Source organism: Arabidopsis lyrata (genome assembly GCF_000004255.2).
Source record: "Arabidopsis lyrata subsp. lyrata unplaced genomic scaffold ARALYscaffold_1, whole genome shotgun sequence".
Lineage (NCBI taxonomy): Eukaryota > Viridiplantae > Streptophyta > Magnoliopsida > Brassicales > Brassicaceae > Arabidopsis > Arabidopsis lyrata.
In genome coordinates this window covers 32803426-32825756 of record NW_003302555.1, presented here as the reverse complement: position 1 = coordinate 32825756, position 22331 = coordinate 32803426, and the positions used below count along the sequence as shown (strand labels likewise).

General features: G+C 36.5%; 2 protein-coding genes, 1 long non-coding RNA gene and 1 other non-coding gene across 4 annotated transcripts; all 4 read right to left on the bottom strand.

The window, feature by feature from the left end:
* Positions 1-32: 32 nt before the first annotated feature.
* On the bottom strand, positions 33-117 carry TRNAY-GUA. The gene is given in 2 exon segments: positions 33-68; positions 81-117. It is a non-coding gene; the product is annotated as a tRNA-Tyr (tRNA).
* Positions 118-10612: 10495 nt separating this feature from the next.
* Positions 10613-11681, bottom strand: LOC110224510. The gene is made up of 3 exons (XM_021010608.1): positions 11470-11681; positions 10818-11123; positions 10613-10639 (listed from the first exon to the last, which is right to left on the bottom strand). Exons 1-3 carry the CDS (start codon positions 11662-11664, stop codon positions 10613-10615), a joined length of 528 nt encoding a protein of 175 aa, XP_020866267.1. The 5' UTR covers positions 11665-11681.
* A 135-nt stretch (positions 11682-11816) lies between these two features.
* On the bottom strand, positions 11817-12983 carry LOC110224509 (the record flags this gene model as incomplete). Its single annotated transcript, XM_021010607.1, has 3 exons — positions 12799-12983; positions 12168-12297; positions 11817-12083 (listed from the first exon to the last, which is right to left on the bottom strand). Coding segments are annotated over exons 1-3 (582 nt in total), but the record flags the coding sequence as incomplete, so codon positions are not given.
* A 2673-nt stretch (positions 12984-15656) lies between these two features.
* Positions 15657-16052, bottom strand: LOC110225260. The gene is made up of 3 exons (XR_002329657.1): positions 15956-16052; positions 15759-15858; positions 15657-15671 (listed from the first exon to the last, which is right to left on the bottom strand). It is a non-coding gene; the product is annotated as an uncharacterized LOC110225260 (long non-coding RNA).
* Positions 16053-22331: the final 6279 nt, after the last annotated feature.

Here is a 22331-nt window from a genome sequence, read left to right as displayed (position 1 = left end):
AACGCAATAAAAAGACCCATGCAAGAGAAAATTCCGACCTACCGGATTCGAACCAGTGACCTAAGGATATTCTGCTTCAACTACAGTCCTCCGCTCTACCAACTGAGCTAAGGTCGGATTTTATTATACTCGAGCCATGAGTACTAATATAAAAATTGAGTGAACACAATGATTTGCATTAAGTTAGGATACACATAGTAATCCATTTCTAAAAAGTCGTAAACAAAGTAAGAATGTACACAAACAATATAAGAAAATCGCATAATCTCTTAAATTAATCTCGTAAATATAGGAAAGTGATGGGTAAACCATTAGCGGTGTAAAGTATAGTGAAAAGAACCTCGATATTTCCACTCATGCTTGATAATAAACTCAACATGTACGCACTCTCTTAAACTAATTTTTCATATAGTAATGAGTTTGTTGTTGTTATACTCTTGTCAAACAATATTGAAAAAATGAAAAAACAAAAACTTCAGAATATAATTTCCGACCTACCGGATTCGAACCAGTGACCTAAGTATAATCTGCGTCAACTACAGTCCTCCGCTCTACCAACTGAGCTAAGGTCGGTTTGGCTTTCTTGATTTTTCACTATTCTAATATATTGTTTGTATTAGAAATAGGAAAAAAATTCTATTTAAAGTGCTCCTTTGTTGATATTTTTGGTATTGACTAACTTATATGCATCTTATATTGAGTGTGGATTATGATTATCTATGTATTTGAAAAACTAAGCCACCAAAATCGTGCAAGAAAGTGGCAAAGGACGTTTCACTACCCTTGAAATTGTGATAGGTTTCAAGGATTTGGAATTTTGACATACTACACAAAGACAATAAAACCGACTTTTTCTGTCATGGAACATGGCTTGCAAAAATGATGAACTCTTCCACACCCGCCAAATAGTCCTTCGAGAACGATTAGTGTTAAGATAGATTTTGTTGTACATCCATTCTCGTGGATTATTCCACATCGTCTTTTTTCCTTTTTAACTCTCGTTTTGTTTTGTCTTCTCTCTTTCTTTTTTTCTCTTTAGTTTTTTTTTTTGCTTTGAAATGGGATGGAAAAAAAATAAATGAATGAGCGTTTGTATTTATATGCAAAACTTTGTGACTTTTTTTGCGACTGTGTTTATGGAGTCGCAAAATTTAGTACACCTATCTTTCTCGCATTTTCAACGTATTGTACCAACTTTTTGTGACTACTTTTCCACTAAAGTGTGATCGAAAAGTTTAGTTGCAAATAAGTCGCTAATTTGATACTAATTTGCGACTCTATTTTCTGACCAATTATAATGTGGCTTGCCTGCCGTCAGATAATCCTATATCTGTCTAGCGATTGTGTATGGAACAGGACATGGAATATTGTCTCACAGTGTTTATACAACATATACTCAGAAGAAGTTACGTTAAAGGATTTCGCTTGTGTACTTTCACTGAATTTTCAGCCTCAATACTTTGCCAACTGGCTTCAGTTCACTCTGACATTGGCAAAGAGGTTTCATAATCCTTTGCAAGCTGGACTAGAGGATCGTGTGTTTTGGGTTACGAATAAGTTTATTTTGAGACACTCAGACACGTTGGATTGAAAAGAATATAGAGAATACTGGATTAGCTCAAATAGATGAGGCTGAGTTGTCAACTGTTATTCTTATTTTACAGGAGGTTAGGACTTGCCTTGAGAAAAAACCTTGTTCCCGAAGATACAGAAGTTGATGGATTCTGAATCTGATAGGGTTAATGTCAACGGCTATAATGAATGTTGTAAAGCTGCTCCCCAAAGAGATGAAGGAATCTCAGGGCCGGTCCGAAGTTTCTAAATTTTTTTTAATGCCCTACGCATAACTAATAATTTGGGCCTTTTTGTTAATGTAAAAAAAAAAAAATTCTCCCAAAAAAAGTGTTTAACAATGTGAGACCCTAAGCGGTGGCTTCACTTGCTTGCCCTCCGGACCGGCCCTGAGGAATCTGATAGTACTATAGTTTATAAAATTTCCAAATTTTTGAGGAACGCGGTGCAAAGCAAACGTGAGGAAGCCAGTAAAGCTCTGGCTGCTTGTTTGGAGGAACTTGGGCTCGAGGAGCAACTTGTCGTTAAAAAACTATCTCTATTATAACAAGAGGATTGCTGGGATACAATGTCGATTACATATTACCGAAGTGCCTGCCCAATCCTACGGGTTGGAAGTTGGATAATTGTTTAGAAAATATCCTTGATGTCCTTGGGGGTGTTGATGGACAGTAAGAGAAGAGAACAAAAACACTGGCAAGTCACTTAATATTGATTGCTGAATGAAAAAAGTGTAGTAAATTTACTTGTAAGATTCTCGCCACCCAGGTCAAAAAATGCTCTTGAGAATCCCAAAGCGCAGCCAAATCTCCTTTTCATAGATCTCAAGCCGCACGCAAATTTACTTTTCTCTTGTATTTGAACGATAAGCTGATTGTTAATTGCAGTTCACCATTGCTAAAAACGTTGCATGCTTTACATTTGGTTTATTAATGGTTAAGTAAAATTAAATATTAAACTAGATTTTCTTCTATTGGAGATTCTTCGCATGTTTAGAGGCTGAGAGAGAGAATTACAATACACCACCGAGTACGTTACCAAGGTTCAAGGGATTGAAATGCTTTATTTTGGAAAGTTACATCAAGGGTTCAATGTTAAAATCAGATTCTAAAAGGTATGTGTAAGAGTGAAGAATCTTGTTATTGTAAGTGTTTTTTTTTTTTTTTATATACCCGATCAGCTGATCCGGTCAGCCCCAGTGGAAACGCACTGAAGTGCTACCATGTGGATTCGTTGCCAGCACCTAGGTGATCCAAAATTTCATATTGAAGTTTTCTAAGTAATTAATTAAGAACCCTTTGATTTTATTTTATTTTCTCTTGATGATCACAATCCTAAACCATGACTGATTACAAGCTCTTACCACTGAAGAGAAGCAAAAATACACAGTGAAAGAAAACCAGGTTTGTAGTTTAATCCACATAGAAAGAAGTAATGTTATTAGTTTTGTGTATTAAAGTTTGGAGCTTGTGGGTGTTGTTATAGCTTCCAAGGATCCACTTTTTTATTTTATTTTTATTTTTTTGATAAACCCTATCGGCTATTCGGTCGGCTTCGGTAGGAACGCACCGAGGTGCTACATACTGGACTGGTCCACCGTGTTAACGGTTAGGCCCTTACGGGCTACCACTCTGCCTATCCCGAGTTTGGAATGCCTTCCGACTAAGTGCCAGGGGGTAGTCAGGCCGCCTGCATTTCTGGCTACCAGGTAAACCAATTGGGCCAAGACCCAACTGACAAACTTCCCAAACAAATGTGTTTTTGTTTCTAGGGAGAATCGAACTCAGGTTTGGGAGTTTCACCCTTTCCCAAAGCTTCCTTTGCCACTAGACCACGGATGCTTGGGCCCAAGGATCCACTTGACTGATCCAATTGCAAGATACTTTGGATTAAAACGTGGTGAAGTCGTGAAGATCACACATCTCACTGAAATCGCTGGTCGTTTCGTTACTTATCACTATGTTGTACGTATAACACTGGTGAGTGGTGACAATGATTTATTTATTAGATTTATGTTTAATACCTACTTTGGGCCAATAATGGGCCGACATGATCTAAGTCATCTGGTGGGTCTCATTTGTTTATTTGGGTGTGTTTGGGTATTCGGATCGGTTTTGGTTCCGTTTAATTCAGTGTCAGTTTAGTTTCGTTATTTCCGTTTTAAAGTTTAGTATCCATTCGAGTATTTCGTTTAGGATATTTTCGGGTATTTTCAGATACTTTAGAATTTAGATATTTTTTCGGTTATTTTTGGTGTTTCTATATTTTTTTGGGTTTTTGAATATTCGGTCTAATATTTTTGATATACATCTGTATTGAGGGTACTTTGGGATTAGGCATGACCACGGTTACGATTATTACAGTTGATTAACCACCGGTTACGGTTATAAATTTTCTTTAATCGTAACCTTAACCAATATATATAGGGTTAAAACGGTTACAGTTACATACGGTTACGGTTACAACGGTTACGATTAAATACGGTTAGGGTTATTTGATGATGACGATACGGTTAATATCAGAGGGGAATTCTTACGAGTTACCTTACTTTTTATCCTACTTTTAAAAAGATGAAAAGTATGTTATAAACCAAATTTTCTTCATTTCATGCAATATAGCATTACCACATATTTATTTGAGCAAAAAACTATTTTTTCTAATGTAGATTTTTTTATATGAGGAATCATTTTTTTGAAAATCTTTATCTGAACATTCGATATTTGTTTTTGCATTATACGCAGTTATAATTATATTTTTAAAATTTTAACTATGCGGTTAATAGTGCGGTTAACCGTGCGGTTAACCGTACGGTTAACTAACGGTTTTGATATGTTTACGGTTAATTAACGGTTACGGTTAGTCACTCCCTCTGCTCCTTATCGGATTGCTGGCCCCGATCCTGCGTATGTAGATGGGTTGTTTTATTATTTCACCGACTACCAAAGTTGCGTCTTTCGATCTTCACAGTGAAGCTTTTCAAGTCATCTCTCGAGCTCCTTTTGCCAAAGTGGAACCTTATTTGATGGTCATGTCTCATGTGCAACCTTGACAACCGCTTGTGTGTATCCATGATGATGTTCTTGCTCATCCAAGAGATATGGTCGTTCCATTCAGGGAACAAGACATGGGAAAAAATGTATTCCATAGATGTGTATCAAACTTTCATTAAGTTCTATATACCAACTAAGTGTGCGTTCTATTAAATTTGGGCTAATTCTGGGCTTCCAACTAAAAACCAATTGGCAATTAGTGGATTGGTCCTAACCCTTTATATATTATTGGTTGTCCCATCAAACTTCCGATGTAGGACTTGGATTGTATCTCCAACAATCTCCCCTTCAATCCAAGGACCATATGGATCTAACACGCCTCATCGATCCCTCACTCGGATCGATAATAAGCCCCTTTCTCGGACCCCCATTACTCGGGTTTGAGGTATGTCCGTATCCACTTTTCTAGGTCCACCAGAATTTGAACCTTGGGCTCTGATACCATATTAAATTTGGGCTAATTCTGGGCTTCCAACTAAAAACCAATTGGCAATTAGTGGATTGGTCCTAACCCTTTATATATTATTGGTTGTCCCATCAAACTTCCGATGTAGGACTTGGATTGTATCTCCAACACGTTCATGCCACTAGCACTTCTGGATGGGCAGAAGAAGAAGAAGTTGCTGTTTTATTCTAGTGAGTCAAGGCGAACACTGGTTTTACACGATCCTGAGACCCAATCATATGATGCTGATTTTGCTACTAACTCCTTCGAAAATCTCATTTGTTATTTTCAGAGTTTAATCTCATATATGAAAGTTGCTGCTTTTCTTGTCTTATGTAGTCTGCATGCAAAGCCGCAGTTGTTCACTGCAAATCAAAGGGTAAGAAAATCACAAAGTTAGCTCTGCAATACAGTTTAGTAAACAAGGAGATTTCATCGGTGTTGATTGGGATGAGCTCTGTCTCACAGGTATTCAAGTTTCGGGTTCCCTCTTGAATCCTTCAACTTAAAAGTGGAAGCAGCTTTGAGATAGTAGAGGGGTTCTCAATGTTCTGGTCTCTTTCTTTGGATAATAACAACGACTGGAATCAGAGTATCACCAGAGGCTACTATGGATTAGACCTCAGTTGCTGTGCTGTGTGACATTTCCTGATTTGAGGAGGTCATTCAAGCTCTTCAATGGTTTTAGAGCTCTTAAGTATGAAATGGGTTTGTCTCTGTTGTGGTTTGGTATGCACTTGAACAGTCTACAGAACAAGTTACACACATGTGAATTGATTCTGAAGTTACTAGTCTCCTTGTAGAGTCAACACAGCTAGTGTCATTGCAAGAGTGGTTTCAGTGTCGTCCTTGCATCTGAGGCTACGGGCCACTATCAAACCACGGTTGGAAGAAGCGAACCAACGGATCCAAGTATGGATGATGCAGAGCAGAGGTAAGTATGTAGCAAAAGACGAACCAACACCAATGAGAAATCCCATCATTTTTAAAATAAAATAATAATAGTAATAAGTGTTTACCATAAACAAATCTCTCAAAACTATATATGTAACATAAAAAGAAAAAAGTCTTTTAAGAGTAAAAAATAATTAAATTACATATTAGCCATAATGCTTTCTAATATTTGCAAGTCGTAAATTATTCAGTCCACTATTCATGGTAAATGTAATAATTTCATCATTATAAAAATAAAATAAAATAATAATAATAGCTTTTTACCAAAAAAAGGTTTCAAAAAAAATATATGTATGTTGTCCTCTCTGTAGCACCTCGGTGCGTTCCTACCGAGGCCGACCGGATCAGCCGATAGGGTTTATCCAAAAAATAATATATATGTAATAGTTTTGCACTGATTTGGTTCTCTTCTCATTGTTGCTCTGTTTTATTATTTCCACTGCACACTATCTTTTTCTTTTATTAATGAAAGACGTTAAAAGAAAGGGTATCTACATGTGGTGCCAATGCAAAACTTAATAATTAACACAATACTGTCCTATTCAGCCGTCTACAGTTCTCGACATAGAGACCATTAAACCCCTACAAATCTATGGTCGTGTAAGAGAGAGGAAATAGGGTTCAGAGGTTGTGTGTGTCAGGGTTTAGATATGCGATCTCTCTTTAGATATCATTTTCTAGATTTTTTGGAAACCAACGAAGAAAATAAATATGGAAATCGGGAGAGTCGCATACTTTCGTCTCTTTTTAATCGGAAGAAGGACAAGAGCAGGAGGCAGCTTCTTAGACTAGTGTTGTTGCAGTTCCTCCGGGGCGAAGGAGTAAAAGACTCATGACCATTTCTAGCAAGCTAGATGGCCGTTTTCAGTTTGACAAGAAAACCAAGGGTTTGGTTGGTCACCCTTCCCCCGCAGCTAATATCCCCAAACTACCCTTGTCTCCAATTGACCCGTAAGAGCAATTCAACAATTCTATGAAGAAACTCAAAGCTATAAGGTTTGTATATATTTGTATACGTTGGAGTTAGATGTTTTTGCTAATTATTATCCACTAATAGTATTCTAACCATCTTGTTATCCGATATAGTTCTGTTTCCCTTGGGGGCGAGGTATCCCTTGCGAGCAAAGACATTCTTGAGTTGGCTGAGAGGAAGAAACCAATGGCAAACATGATAAGGATAACTTTGATATTAGCAGGCACCTACTGAGGACAGACGACTTAGATGGGGAAAAGCTTCGAGTTCATGTCCTTGTTTCTAAGTTTGTCTCCCAATTATGTCGCCTATATCCGAAGTATTCAAAAGCTCATTCACCTGAGGAATTTCAGTTTCCATCAGTTATGATTGATATTGTCTGTGGTGTCGGGGAGGTTGACCGGGTGTAGTTATATACTGAAGTTGACTACCTATACTTGCCCTTCAACTTTGAAAAAAAGCATTGGGTGGCTTTAGTTGTTGATTAGAATTCTAGGAAGATAACTGTCCTTGATTGCAACGTCCATCTGCGCACCGACAAAACTATCAAGTTGGACCTATAACCCATTACGGCAATGCTTCCGGTGCTATTCAAACAAGCAGCAGCTAATCCAAGAGTGAGTCAACTATTAACTTCTCCATTTACCATTGAAAGGTCCGCATCCCTCAGGTGGCTACGTCTGTTGATTCCTCATTCATGCCCATGCAACCAGTGGGATGGAACAATGTCATGACTTTCACCATAAAAGTCTTATCTCCGAAACCAAAAAACTTGTGTCTGCTATTATATTTGCTGGTGTCCCTTAGACTTATCTTTATTTTACCGCCTTTTAATTTTGTTTCTTGTTTTCTATGTCTTTCGTATCGCAAACATTATTATACTTACCCTGGCTACTTAATTGGTAATTGTTTTGTTATCTACTTAAATGTTAACATATCTTTTACCTTTTTTCCACTGTGTCCAGTATAAAAATTTGTTTACATTGATTTTACTCAGCCTTCCAGACGCTATTTACTAATAATGTTAACCGTTACTTATATTACCGATTAAAATTTTATTTAAACATTTTTTATTTTTTATTTTTCGTTTCTCTACTTTTTACGGCCGGATCTATTTGAAAACAATTTTCGTACCGACTACAATTTGCTAATTATAATATTATTTGGTACTATTTATGTCTTCGCTTATATATAATAAGTGTACATTTGTTATCGGGTCTTTAAAACTATAAGGTTTTCTTCTTTCTTTGAAAATCATTAAATTTACATTATTAATATATTTAGCATCGCATACCCGTGTTTTGGTTTTTTATTTCCAACACTTCCTAATTATTTTACCAGTCACATACGTTACCGGGTAACATTTATAGGTAAAATACTTTTGTTAAGAGATATTTTAAGAAAATAAATTAATTTATTTTACCGGAAATATTTGGGTTACTGTATTTTGCATTCGTTACCTTTTGTTTTACCAGTTTAACGATTCTAAAAGTTTTTCTGTCTTAGTTATAAAAAAAAAAGTTTTCTGTCTTATCTCTTTCTCTGAAAACGCATTACTTATTGTCTACTGTTTTGGTTACCATATAGATCATACTTTTGTTAAGTGATTGCTGACTCTTTCTTCTCAATCCGTTAACTTATTTACCCGGCATGCAATTTGTGTGTTACTGTTTATTGCATTTGTTACCTTTTCTCTTACTGGTTTAACGATTCTTAAAGCTTTTTAAGTCTCACCTCTTTGTTTGAAAACACATTTGTTAACGTCTACTGGTTTTATTACTATATAGATCACACTTTTAAATTGCTAGTTCTGTTAACATATAAGTAACGACTAATAATTTGGGTCACATATTCTTATGAATACATTTATTTACCTGGTCATATATTTATTACAGTTTATTGCATTAATTACCTTCTTTTGTACTGGTGTCGAGATTGTTTTTACTATTTTCTGGCTAACTTCATTATTTGAAAATAAATTTGTTAGCTGTTAACCTATTAATTTAGTTGGTTGGTTACGTCTGCTTTCTCATCCCTTTATCTCCGAAATGTCAGAAATTGCTTACTCTTCATTGCATTTGTTTCCTTATGTACTGGTTTCGAGATTCTATCAAGTTCTTTCTATCTTACTTCTTTTTTAAAAATAACTAGGATCGGACCCGCGGTCCACCGCGGGGAATATTAGTTTACATACGTTGAGTTTAATATTGTGTGTGTTTTTAGTAGAGCGAATCGTATAGTATACTTATAAATATTTATAATAACAAATTGTAAAAAAAATGTTAAATTGTTTATAAATAAACTCATCGTATTAATTATGATTTACAAAATAGAATTTTGTGTTTTAGAATTCTAAAATTAGACGATTCATGGGAAATAGAGCAGTCACTTAAGGTCAAAAACCGCGGATCGAGCCCAAATCATCTCACTATGGGGCAGAATTAGGAAAATATATTAAACCCGCAAATAAGCGGACCACATGGATTAATTCGCAGTGGATCATAGGTTTAATGGGTTTTTATCCGCAGATTGGCGGATCATCCCGCATGTTAGTATTTATTGATAAAATTATAATTTATTAAACATGTGGTAATTTAAACAAACTTTTAATAGTATTTTTATTTATTTATTTATTTTAGTAGTATTTTAAATTTTGGTTACTTTAAAATTATTTAAACAAAATTCACAGACAATTCCGCAAATCCGCATACATTCGCGGGATGGGTTTGTATTTCATATATGCTATATGCGGGTCGTGCGGACCGACTAACTACAAGTCAAAATATTTTTTGCCTTTTCGCAAAACGGGCTTAACGGGACGAATCAATTCGGTTTGACAGCTCTAATGACACTACAAGAAAACAGACCGTTTGCGACTCCCATTTTAGTCGCAAAACAGTCGCAAATACTCTATTTACGACAGTTTTGCGACTAATTTAAATGGTCGCTAAAAATTGGTCGCAAAATAAATCAGTCGCAAATTAGTCACTTATTTGCGACTAGTTTCTGACCAACATAAATAGTCGTAAATAAGCGACTCATCTGTGACTAGTATTGGAAGTTGTAGATACCCGACTAAAACGCAACGAGGCTAACTACGAGACCGATTTGTGACGATAATTACCAGTCTTATCTTGCAACGGTTTTGGGACTAACATTAGAGTCCGAGTTATGCGACAGATTAGAGACTAAGATTTCGTAGGTGAAAAAATTAAGTAGTCCCACTTTAGTCGCTATATACGTTTCTTTAAGTTACAATTTGGTCGCAAGAGAGTCTTTCTTATTTGCGACCTTTGTAAGACACTGTTTTATAGTCTCGTATTAGCAACCATATTGTCACAAGTTTTATAGTTTGTGAAACTTAGTTTAGTCACATAATCGTCACAGCTTTGTAGATGGTCGGTCACAAAGTGGTCACATATGTGGAATAGTTTTGGTCACAAAATGGTCATTTGTTTCTTATTGGTCTGGTCACAAATTAGTGACATGTTAACAGTCATAAACCTAATTAATTTCCGAATTGAAAAGCCATTAATCAAAGAAAAATATCCATAAAACACAGTAATCAAGTAAACATTCCAGAAATTATCATCCTACATAAGTTATCATCCTAGATTCCTAGTCATACACAAAAGGATCATCATCCTACATACCAACAAATAATTCAAGTTCATAAGTTAGAAGAAGTAGACAAAGTAGGTGAAGTGGAGGATGCTACTCTCTTGGCCAATCCTGTCTCTTCTGTGGTGCCTGCGGTTGGGATGGCTGGTTGGGTGGTTGTAGCTGTTGTGGTTGGTAAAATGCTTGTAGGTGTGGTGGTTGCTTGGTTGGGTTGTTCAGGTGCTGTAGAAGCAGATGACAAGAAAGCTGCCAACTCAGGATCTTTCTCCTTCATGAATTCAAGAAGTTTCTCCAAGCTGGAGATACGAGATTGAGATTGGCGGTGCTCCTCATCAGGTCTTGCATTTTCAGCATCGTGTTCAGATATCTTGCGCCGCAGCTGTTCTTGAAGCTCCACAGTGGTTGATGTAGAAGAGCTCGCATAACTCTCCTTCCTCTTTCCTTTGTTCAACGTCTCCACAAGTGATCCAATACCATAAGGAGTGCCTTTGTCATCTTTATGAGTACACTAAAACAAAAGACAAAGATTCAGTGAACAAGAACAGGGATGTCAGAAAACGAAATCCAGAAACAATTTAAAGGCATATACACTGATTATCCACTTTAAAGGCATATACAATTTTAATATATCACATAATCAACATCAAACCAACATTATATGCATCATTGTAATTTGTGGACATAAAGAAAAATAGGTCACAGTTAATCGATTATCATTCTGATTAAGTAACCATAATGCACATATAATAATCAGACTCAGTCTTAAAAAAAACAGAGAAAGGAATGCATAATTACTCATATCATCAGAACAAGACAATCAGATACTAAGCAAAATAAAAACAGAAATCAATTACCTTAAGAAAGATCTCATTCTTTTCATCAATGCTGAGCATACGGTCAGTGGAATGTTCAGAGGAATTAGCAGAATTCTGAGGACCCTCCTCGTCCAATTCAGACATCCTGTCTTCAATGCCCTTCGCATACGCCTCAGCAACTTCTTTAGCTTTTTGATCCACAAATGATCCATCAGCCCTTGTATGTGTTTGCATAAACACTTCGCCAAGTGATACAGGACGCTTGAGATTTTCCTCCTACAGTTAAACTCAAACAGATTTAAATCATGGAAGCAATATTAGAAAATCAAAGAAATGATTTGTTTGGATGGAAAGAGAATTCTTACCATTTCTTGATGAACTTGCACAAAAGATTTCTGACCGGCTAAGTGTTTGTGCACTCCAAGACCTCCACGATTAGAGTTTCTGCACTGTGAAGCATTCTCACTCCTCTCAATAGCATCCTCAGTGTTCCAATACACCCACATCTCAGCCCAAAGTGTATCACGGATCCACGGTGGTTGTACACCACTCTGCTTTGCTTGACTGACAATCCCTTTCAACCGTTTCTTGGCTATCACCAAGAATCCTTCTCTAACAAGCTTAGTAATCCCGACATCCCAATTATACTTCCGCTACACAACAAGTAGTTAAGTTAGCAAAGTTACTAAGTCATATATAGTAAACAATAACAGAATAAAAAGTATATATGACATTACCGCAAAACTTCTGAAGTATCTCTCTCGAATGGGTATTGGAGTAACCTTCCAGCTGAAGTAAGGCCCATCAAACTTCCTCCGAAAGATTCCAGCAATCACTCTAGACAGCTTTCCATTGTGCCGATTAAACCTGTAATGAAAGACAGAGTATTAAGTCTATATAAAGTACCTTTCATGTTAGTTAAGCACTAAGACATTGCAAAAATACTCCTAATTATATTCATTTGTTGAAATCACCGACTTTAGATGATGCAAAACAACTAAGAGAGAGTCAGCGAGAATGAAATGTGTTTGATTATATGGAGAATCCACTAAAATAAGTTGTATTTAGTGAAGAAAGTCTGAAAGCTTGAATATAAACCATAGAAAGTCTGAAAGCTTGAAGAATCAGACTCAGTTTGGATCAACTAAAATAATTCTCCAAACTTCTACTAAAGGACATGACTAGATGACTTCACAGTGTTTAAAAAATAGAGATAAACTGTACACAGATGCTCCAATACACCAATATACCAATACACATGCTCAATATCAATCACAAACACAAGTAACTCCAATACAGATGCTAATTATCAATCACAAAATCATCACAATATGGTCAATGACAAAAGTATATAAGGAGAGAGATTACCAGAGAGTCTCAACTTCTGGTATCCGGTTCGGAGACAGAAGTGGAAGATGTTCTCGGCCTGGAAGGGCTAGCAAACGATCCAACAGTTCTTGGTAGTCGACATTTGGATCTTCATTCTGTTCCTCAGGGTTATCTTCATTTACATCTTCCTCAAACTCGTCTTCACTATTATCGTTTAGCTCCATTGGTAAGTTCTGTTGCTCCGGTGGATCCTGACGAGGAGGCTATTGTTGAGGACGAGGCTGTCGTTGAGGAGGAGGAGGCTGTCGTTGAGGAGGAGGAGGCTGTTGTTGAGGAGGAGGAGGCTGTTGTTGAGGAGGCTGTTGTTGAGGAGGTTGTTGTTGAGGAGGAGGTTGTTGTTGACGAGAAGAAGAAGGCTTTTGATGACGGCCTTGAGGTTTTTGTTTCCGACGAGCTGCAGGTGGTTGTTGAGAGCCAGCAGGCGGTTGTTGAGAGCCAGCAGGCGGTGTTTGTTGAGAGCCAGCATGCGTTGTTTGGAGAGAAGGAGTCGAGTTTTGGGTAGATGGCGGATACTGTGAAGGACGACGACTCTGAGATTGGGTTACTGACTGTGTCGCCGAATTAGGGTTCGACGAGTGAGAGGAGGCTCGGACTGGACTCGCAGGTAGAAGTGGATTTTGACCATGGAAGACTCTTGGACCACGGCTGGTCGATTTGCCTCCGCGACCTCTGGAAGCCTTGCCCTTACCAGGAGCCATTAGAGAATCGAAAGTGTTATAGTCGAGAGAGGGATTCGAAAGAGAGAATTTGAAGAAAGGAAGGATTGAAAGAGAAGCAGAGAGGTGAAATGAAAACCCTAGAAAAGTGTTGAAGAATCGATTGGAGTAGATAGAGAAGAGGAGAGAAGAATCGATTCGTAGAATTAAACCCTAGAACTGCGAAGAAGAATCGATTCGAAGAGATTGAGAAGAGGAGAGAGGCGAGAGCTTTTTCGGCAAAAACCTAGATCTAGGATGAGAAAATGAAATGTCTAGGTCGTGTTTGTTTACTAATTAACGATAAAAGTCCCACTTTGGTCGCAAAAGAGTAGGTCCTTAAAATATTTGGTGGGAATCTTAAGCGCCCAAAGACTTAGTGAAATTTTGATAAAATTTTACTAAAATTTGGAAACGTTGCAAGACAGTGGCAAAATAAGTCGGCAAATAGTCACAAAGATTGTCCTAAAATAGTCGCAACATTTGTACGAGTCGCGTTAAAGTTACAAAATAGTCACAATGTGTGACTAAATTGTGACAGACTAGAACACGTCACAACATAAAATTTAGATATCTATGGATTTTGTTTCATTCTATTGATTGTAATCAAAGATAAACACTCATTTTAGTAGCATAAAGTACATATATAAGTCTTAGGTAGGTAAAAAATTGCTTCCACAACTTATTTCATAATTTGTTATAAATTCCCTATCATTCTCTTAAAAGAACATGTAACACTTCATATGGATTAGGTATTTTTGCATGTTTGGTTTTTAATCATTGAAATTCAAGAGGTTGGTTAAGTATTTATAACTAAATTCGATCATATCACACTAGTAACGTATAATGGAACATATAAACAAACCCCAAATTAGAAATTTGGATTGTTCAATATCGAGAGTTGGTAATATGTAGCAAAGTAGTCGCTAGGTTTCAGGTGTTAGACGGAAAATGGTGGCAGAAGTATGACCTTCTTGCGACTGTTTTGAAAAATGGTGATATATTCTCATTTTTAGTCGCTAAGTCTCAGGTGTTAGATGCAAAAGGGTGGCAAACGTGTGACGTTTTTGTGACCGTTTGGTAGATGTGATCGTTTATCTTGTTTAGTCGCAGAATGGTGGCAAAAGTGCGACTGTTTTGTGACTGTTAGTAAAATGATGGAAAAAAAAGCTCTACTTGACTCGAACTGAGAACCTGCTTTCAAGTATGGCAAGTTTGTAACCAAATTGGCTGTTTAATTAATCGTTAAATGTTTACCAAAACTAGTAAATAAACATATCAAATCATCAAGCCATTTAATTAAAATATATTACAAAACACACATTAAAATTTAGTCAATTATTTTACAAATGACTTATATTTATAATTATTCTTCATCTTCACCTTCTTCTTCATCTTCATCTTCGGATGTTGATGAATTACAATGAAATTCGTCTTCTCCTTCAGCATCTTCAATATCAAAATCGATAGGTTCATCTTGATGATTTCCGTCAACTAAGCTCTCCACTATAACTTCTTCAATCATGCTCGTAGGTGCATCATCAACAGATTGTTGCAGTATAACCTTATCATTTTCAGTAAACTTCCCTTGAACAACATTCCTTGGATTAACGTTGCAAATTGAAAGCCACGTTTTTCGAGGTCGTTTTGTGTTCGGGTATGACAGATAACACACTTGATCAGCTTGAGACCCTGTACAAAGCCAAAAATTTGAAATAAAATAAGATCGTCTCTAGCAAATACTTGAAAATAGGATGAAAAATTACCTAAAATAAATGGTTCGTAATTTTGGTATCTCTTTGATTGTAGCACGTCTACAACGCCTCCATCTGAAATACGAATTCCTTTGCCAACCTTTGGGTCAAACCATTCACAGTAGAAAAGTGTGATCTTTAAGTTAACCAGTCTTGGATACTCGAGCTCGATTATCTTTTCCACAGTCCCAAAAAAATCTTCTTCGTGAGATGCTTCAGAATAATTTTGTCCTCGAACACATACTCCATAATTCATTGTCTTTCTTGTGCGCCCATGATTCCGCGTGTGAAACATATATCCTCTAGTAAAATACATGGGCCATGACTTGACTTTGTTTTCAGGACCTTCCACTAGTTCATGAACCCATGGAGGAAAATTTTGATGATTTCTCGTTGCTTCCACCTAAAATGAAAATTATATAGATTATAGTAAAGATATATCCAATCCATGAGTCGATTTAAAGTGAGATCGTTAGTGTATACGACGTACGTATTGGCGAATCCATAAATGAAAATCTTCGTCTCTTTTAGAGGTGACCTCATCATCAGAGAGTTCTGGATATTCATCCCGAATTTGCGCGTCCAACATACTGTTGTTGGATGTGTAAAAAGATATTCTCATTAGTCGATTAATATAGAGAACACTCTTAAAACTAATATTATTACTTGGTAAAAATGTACGTATACCTTTCAAACGGTCGAAAATAGTCACAATTACGCAAAACATATGCATGTGCGCATGTATAATCTTGCTCAGTTAACCAGAACTCACTACTTTTGCCACTTGGACGACTCACTACTTTTGCCACTTGGACGACCGACTTGTGTGAATATGTCTGGTACCGGGACAGGATATACAGGAACTTCACCTTCATCATACCGACTTGTCCTGCGAACATAAGTATATATATTAATTCATAAAAATATTTGCTTTTATTAAAATAATGGTATTCTCATTATAATATAGTATGAAATACCTTTTTCTAATAGCTGTAGAAATGTGCGATGCAAAATAGTGTTCCGAGAAGTATGATATCTCATCATTCATGTACGATTGAACGATTGAACCCGCTGGATATCTTTTGTTCTTCGCCTTGCCTTTCAAACGTTTAAAAAACCTTTCGAAAGGATACATCCATCTATATTGAACTGGACCGCCAAGCTCTGCTTCGTATGGTAGGTGTACAGGTAGGTGCTCCATCACATCAAAGAAAGAAGGTGGGAATATTTTTTCCAAGTTGCACAAAATCATGACAATATTCTCCTTCAAAAGTTGGATGCGACTTAGCTCCAATGATCGAGTACTTAAATCACGGAAAAATGCTCCAATGCCTACAATACAAATAAAATAAAATTAATAGTCATATTATTTTATATATAGAGCAAACATATATTTATAAATTAAATATATTTACCTGATAATGCAAGATGTACGTTTCGCGGCAAGAGTTCTACAAACACAAACGGAAGCAAACGTTCCATAAATACATGGCAGTCGTGACTTTTCATTCCCGAAAACTTGCCAGCATTGATATCTGCACAACTAGCTAAATCTGCTACATAGCCATCTGGAAATCTGACCTCTGATTTGACCCATTCAAGGAGACTTTTTTTTGCTTTCGCACTCAATCTCCAAATAGGAAATGGAGCTCTCCCTCGATCATCAACATGCAATTCAGGCCGATCACAAAATCTGGAAACATCTATTCTTGACTTCACAGTGTCTTTTGATTTGTCTTTCACATTCATCACAGTGTACATGACGTTATCGAGAATATTTTTCTCAATATGCATCACATCAAGATTGTGTCGTAGATTTAGATCGGTCCAGTAAGGTAGCTCCCACAGTATGCTTTCTTTGTGCCAGTTATGCCAATCTCCATACCCATCCACTTTATTTTCATGCCCATTTCTTCCGCAGTCAGATGTCTTAGGCGGCTCGGCAGTCTTTATAAGCTCATATAAAACTTGTTCACCAGTCAACGATTGAGGTGGATACTCGTTCACTGCATTTTTACCCTTCACAAAGTGCTTTTTGTCCTTCCGTAAAGGATGGTTAAGAGGAAGAAATCTTCTGTGGCAATCAAACCAACATGTCTTCCGACGACCTGGCAACCAAAATGATTTTGTATCCTCCATACAAATTGGGCACGATATTCTTCCATGTGTAGTCCATCCCGATAACATGCCATATGCTGGGAAATCGCTAATAGTCCACAAAAGGACGGCTTTAAGTATGAAATTTTGATCACATGACACATCGTATGCCTCAACTCCGTTATGCCATAACTCTTTCAACTCCTCGATCAGTGGTTGGAGGAAAACATCAAGACTGGCTCGTGGATGATTTGGTCCCGAATTCAAAATTGTAAGAAACAAATACTCACTGTTCATGCACATATCAGGAGGCAAGTTGTATGGAGTCAAGATCACGGGCCACAACGAATGATTTTTGGACATGCCAAAAGGATTGAAACCGTCAGTACATAATCCAAGATAAACATTTCGCGGTTCTTCTGCAAATGAGGGATGGAATTGCTGAAAATTCTTCCACTCAGCCGCATTTGATGGATGACACATTAATCCCGCTTCCGATTCATGCTCAGCATGCCATCTCATCGAAGCTGCAGTCTTTTGAGATTGATACATTCTCTTCAATCTGTCCCCAATCGGTAAATACCACATCTTACTAAATGGTATTCTTGTTCTTCCTTCACTCTCCTTGTATCTTGGTTTTCCGCAGAACTTGCAATTCCCCAACTTCTCATCATCTTTCCAAAACAACATACAATTATCTATACATACATCATATGTATAGTACGGCAATCCTAGCTTTCGCATCAAAGTCTCTGTCTCGTAGTAGGAACCGGTCGCTTGATTACCTTCTTGTAAATATTCTGTAAACAATTCTGCCCATCCGTCCATGCAAGTTTCTGACAAATTGTAGTCCACCTTATTGTTCATGAACCGAGCTGCCAACGATAATTGCGATTGACCTTCCCGACATCCATCGTAAAGTGGAGTGTTTGCGGCAGCTAGCATGTCATAAAATCGTTTTGCTTCTTGGGTGGGTTCTTCATGAACATGATCGTTTCCACTTTGATCATGTTCATTATATTCGTTATATGGTACAGAACCATGAAATGCATCATTAACCATCCCAGCATATACATTCTCCCCATCATTAGCCATCCCATCATATACATTCTCCCCATCAAATCCTATTGGTTCATGCGTACCACTAGTATAATTGGTATTATCAGCATATTCATGATGACTACTAGTTCCCTCCCCAACAACATTATAATCTTCACCATGTTCATACCATACATAATAATTCACCATAAACCCCCTACTAAGCAAATGACTCGAAATTGTGGCAGCTTTCATGCGTTTAGAATTTTGACAGACTACACAAGGACAATAAAACCGACCTTTTCTGTCTTCAACGTGAGAGCTCGCAAAATCGATGAACTGTTCCACACCAGCCAAATACTCTCCCGAAACATGACTAGTGTATGGATCGATTCAGTTGTACATCCATTCGCGTGATGGATTATTCCACATCGTTTTTTTCTTTCTTTTATTTCTCTCTTTTTTTTCTTTTTTTTTCTCTCTTTTTTTTTCTTTTTTTTTCTCTCCTTCGTTTTTTCTTTCTTTCTCCTTACGTTTTTTCTCTTAATTTGAAGTTGGATGGAATGAGAAATAAAATGACGAAGGCCTTGTATATATAGTGAAGATTTTGTGACTCTTTTGTGACTGATGTTGAGGAGTCACAAAGTTTGGTACACCTAACTCTATCGCATTTTTCACATTGTGCCAACTTTTGTAACTCTTTTGCGACCGATATCAAATAATTCGCAAAATTCAGTACACCTAACTTTTTCGTATTTTTCACGTTTTTTTACCTACATTTTGTGACTAATTTACTACTAAACCGTGATCGAAATATGTAGTTGCAAAAACGTCGCTAAATTGGGACTTCTGTGCGACTGATTTTTTTGACTACATATTAGGTCGCTAAGTGGTCTCATAGTGCGACGTTTTTGCGACTAAATAAATAGAATGGCAAAACAGTCGGATATGAGTCGCTAAATTGAGACTGTTTTCCAACTATGTGTTTCCGTCGCTAATTAGCGACTATTTTACATCTACTTGAATTGTAGTCGTTTAAGAGTCGCATATCAATTACAAAATAGTCGCTCTTTTTTGCGACCAAATAAATAGTCACAACAAGGAGTCCCAAATTGCAGGTTTTCTTGTAGTGTGAGAATATTATTTAGTCATACAACAAAATGAAGTTTGGACATAGGAATAATAGAATATGTATCATTATTTGTTAGATGAGAGATTGAAGATGAAATATAATGATTAAAAATTAATTATTAATTTTCATGATTCACAAAATTTAATAAATACTTATCATCTTGTTGAATAATTCTAAATGATATTCAAGAAATCTTTATAAATTTATAATTAAACTTCTTTGGTAAGCTATTGGTATGAAAATACCTTAATTTTAATTTAATCTAATTAAATTAAAAATATCAATTTAATTTATAAAACAGATGGATTATTTGTGATAAATTTTCTAGAAATCTTTAGAAACAAGTAAGATATCTTTCAATTAATGATAATTGGCTAAAATGAGGGAAATTAATGACAAAAACGTTGATTGCTATGGAATTAGTTCAAAAAATATATGAACAAATTTATTATACGTAATTAATGTATAATATTGTTCATAATATGCTTTTATAATTAGTTACCATAAGTACAATCAGATTTTATTTGATTTCCATAAATATTTGATTTTAATTCGATTATCATTATTAATTCGAATTTATATTCCAAAAAAATTTTAAATATCTGATTTCAGAATTTCGGGTCAATTTTCTGATTTTAACCCGACCCATTTTCATTTGTACTTCTCTTTTAATAGTATAGAGATTTTGTTAGCTGTTAACCTATTAATTATGTTGATTTGTTATGTCTGCTCCGAATTTTCATTTTAATTATATATCATTAACTGGCTTCATTGTTTGGATGGGTATATGCTGACATAATTATACATAGTTAGGCACAAGATTCCGCTTTCTTCTATACAACAAAAATATTCTAATGCCTTCCTCTTCCTTATTTATAACACATCCCGTTGAGGTCTTCGTAGTTGCCCAATGCTTCCATCCTTTGTGTCAGCCGCCAAAAAACTCGTCTTCCCAACATTCTACTGCTCCTGCATTTGCCCATTTTGGTTACACTACATTTATTAAGGTAAAACAATATTTAACTAAATATTATTTTATTTACTGTTACTGGGCCTCTGCAAGTGGCCCGGTTGTGTCCCAGCGAACGGCAGCGACTGCAACGTTTACTGGATGTCCTCTAAACAATTTCATATCCCCCTAAGTATTAGCTTCCCGCAATAACTAATAGTTTATTTTTAATATCGCAATGGTCATGTATTGTATATTTCCTTACCTTGAACTTGAACTCTCCTCGTGACAAAATACATCTTTTTCTTGGTCGCCTCGGTGGTTTGCGAACATACGGTGGGGCCAGCTTCCCTCTTCCAATATCACTTGGCGATGGGGCCATTGTAGCCATATCCGGTACCGGCATTATAATTTCTTGGTAAGCCAATCTTAGGGACTATATGGAGCACTCCCACCATTGTGTCTACTCTGATCCCTTCTCTGATCGCAGCAGCAATTGCATGGGAACATGGTATAGTCACCAGCTGGAATTTACTACAAGTATATGTCCTCTCCCAAAGATGGACTGCGAATCCTGAATCCTCCATCTCTCTAACCTCATATTGCCCATCCCCTATTTTCAACACACCATAACCTGCTCCTTTTTCAAAATTTTCAATCACTATTTCATTAACCTTTGGTGGCAATATGTTGTCCTCAAGCTGAGCTGCATCTCGGCGAAGAGCAAACCATGTTACTAAAGTGGTCCGTAGGGATTCTAGGATTGAGATAACTGGGTAGTCCCTCGCCATTTTCAACACATTGTTCAAGGACTCCACGATATTGCTTCTCATCACGTTAAATCTTTTTCCCACAAAATGAGAACGTGTCCAATGTTCAAACCCTATTCCGGTTAGGTAGTCTGCACATGACCCGTTCATAGCCCGTATTTCAGCAAATATTTTGTTGAAATCACTTAACCGGTAAGCTCTTGCTGCGCTTGACACCAAACTTCCTAGGGCAGCTGATCTGAATATTGCGACAATGTTCCTTTTTAAATGTACAACACACAGCGTGGGATGACATGATATTTGACTTACCAGTTAATAAAAGATTTAACTTTTCATTGCGACAATGTTCCTGTCATAATTGCAACAATGTTCCTGTCATAATTAACACACAACATTAAAGTTACAGGATATTTGACTTACCAGTTAATAAAAGATTTAACTTTTCATTTTTTGCTACAAAATTATTACCGGTAACAGTTACCATGTTTAACAAATTATTGCAACATTAGACGCTATTATATTACTTAATCCAATAATTAATTATTTTTACACTACCAATAATGCTCTCACAACATTAATTTTAGAAGATATTCAACTTACCAGTAAATAACAGCTTTACAATCTCATTTTTCTTCTTCAACATTTGTACTGGTTACATTTATCATATTTTCCTAACTATTTCTATATTTTACGCTAATATAAAAGTTAACCAGATAAATAATTATATGGATTACTTGATTTACCTTTCGTATGCTTGCATAAATCGAAGAGTTCTGCCTTACAGGAATACCAACTCTGACTCGTCCGACACAACTTCGGTAAGCTTACGCATGAATCAAGTCTATGCGTCATCGTTCTCACTGTTAACTATTCCAAAAGCTAGCGGGAATACTTGGAAATTCACATCTTAGGCGCTTGCCGCTATTAGACACCCTCCATACCGGCCTCGCAAATGCGTTCCATCAATTACTATGACCTTTCTCATGTACTCATACCCAAAAATAGATGCGTGTAGCACAAAGAATAAATACTTGAACGTGGTAACTCTAGAGTTATATGTATCTGTTTCCAAGTAGA

Bases quoted from the DNA above. Each gene is read 5' to 3' on its own strand.
- LOC110224510 (XM_021010608.1), bottom strand. From the start codon at position 11,664: ATGCAAACACATACAAGGGCTGATGGATCATTTGTGGATCAAAAAGCT. The intron at 11,124-11,469 runs GTAATTGATTTC...CTTTTGTTTTAG, and splicing joins AGAATGAGATCTTTCTTAAG to TGTACTCATAAAGATGACAA. The intron at 10,640-10,817 runs GCAACCACCACA...GTTGGTATGTAG, and splicing joins CACCTGAACAACCCAACCAA to GATGATGATCCTTTTGTGTA.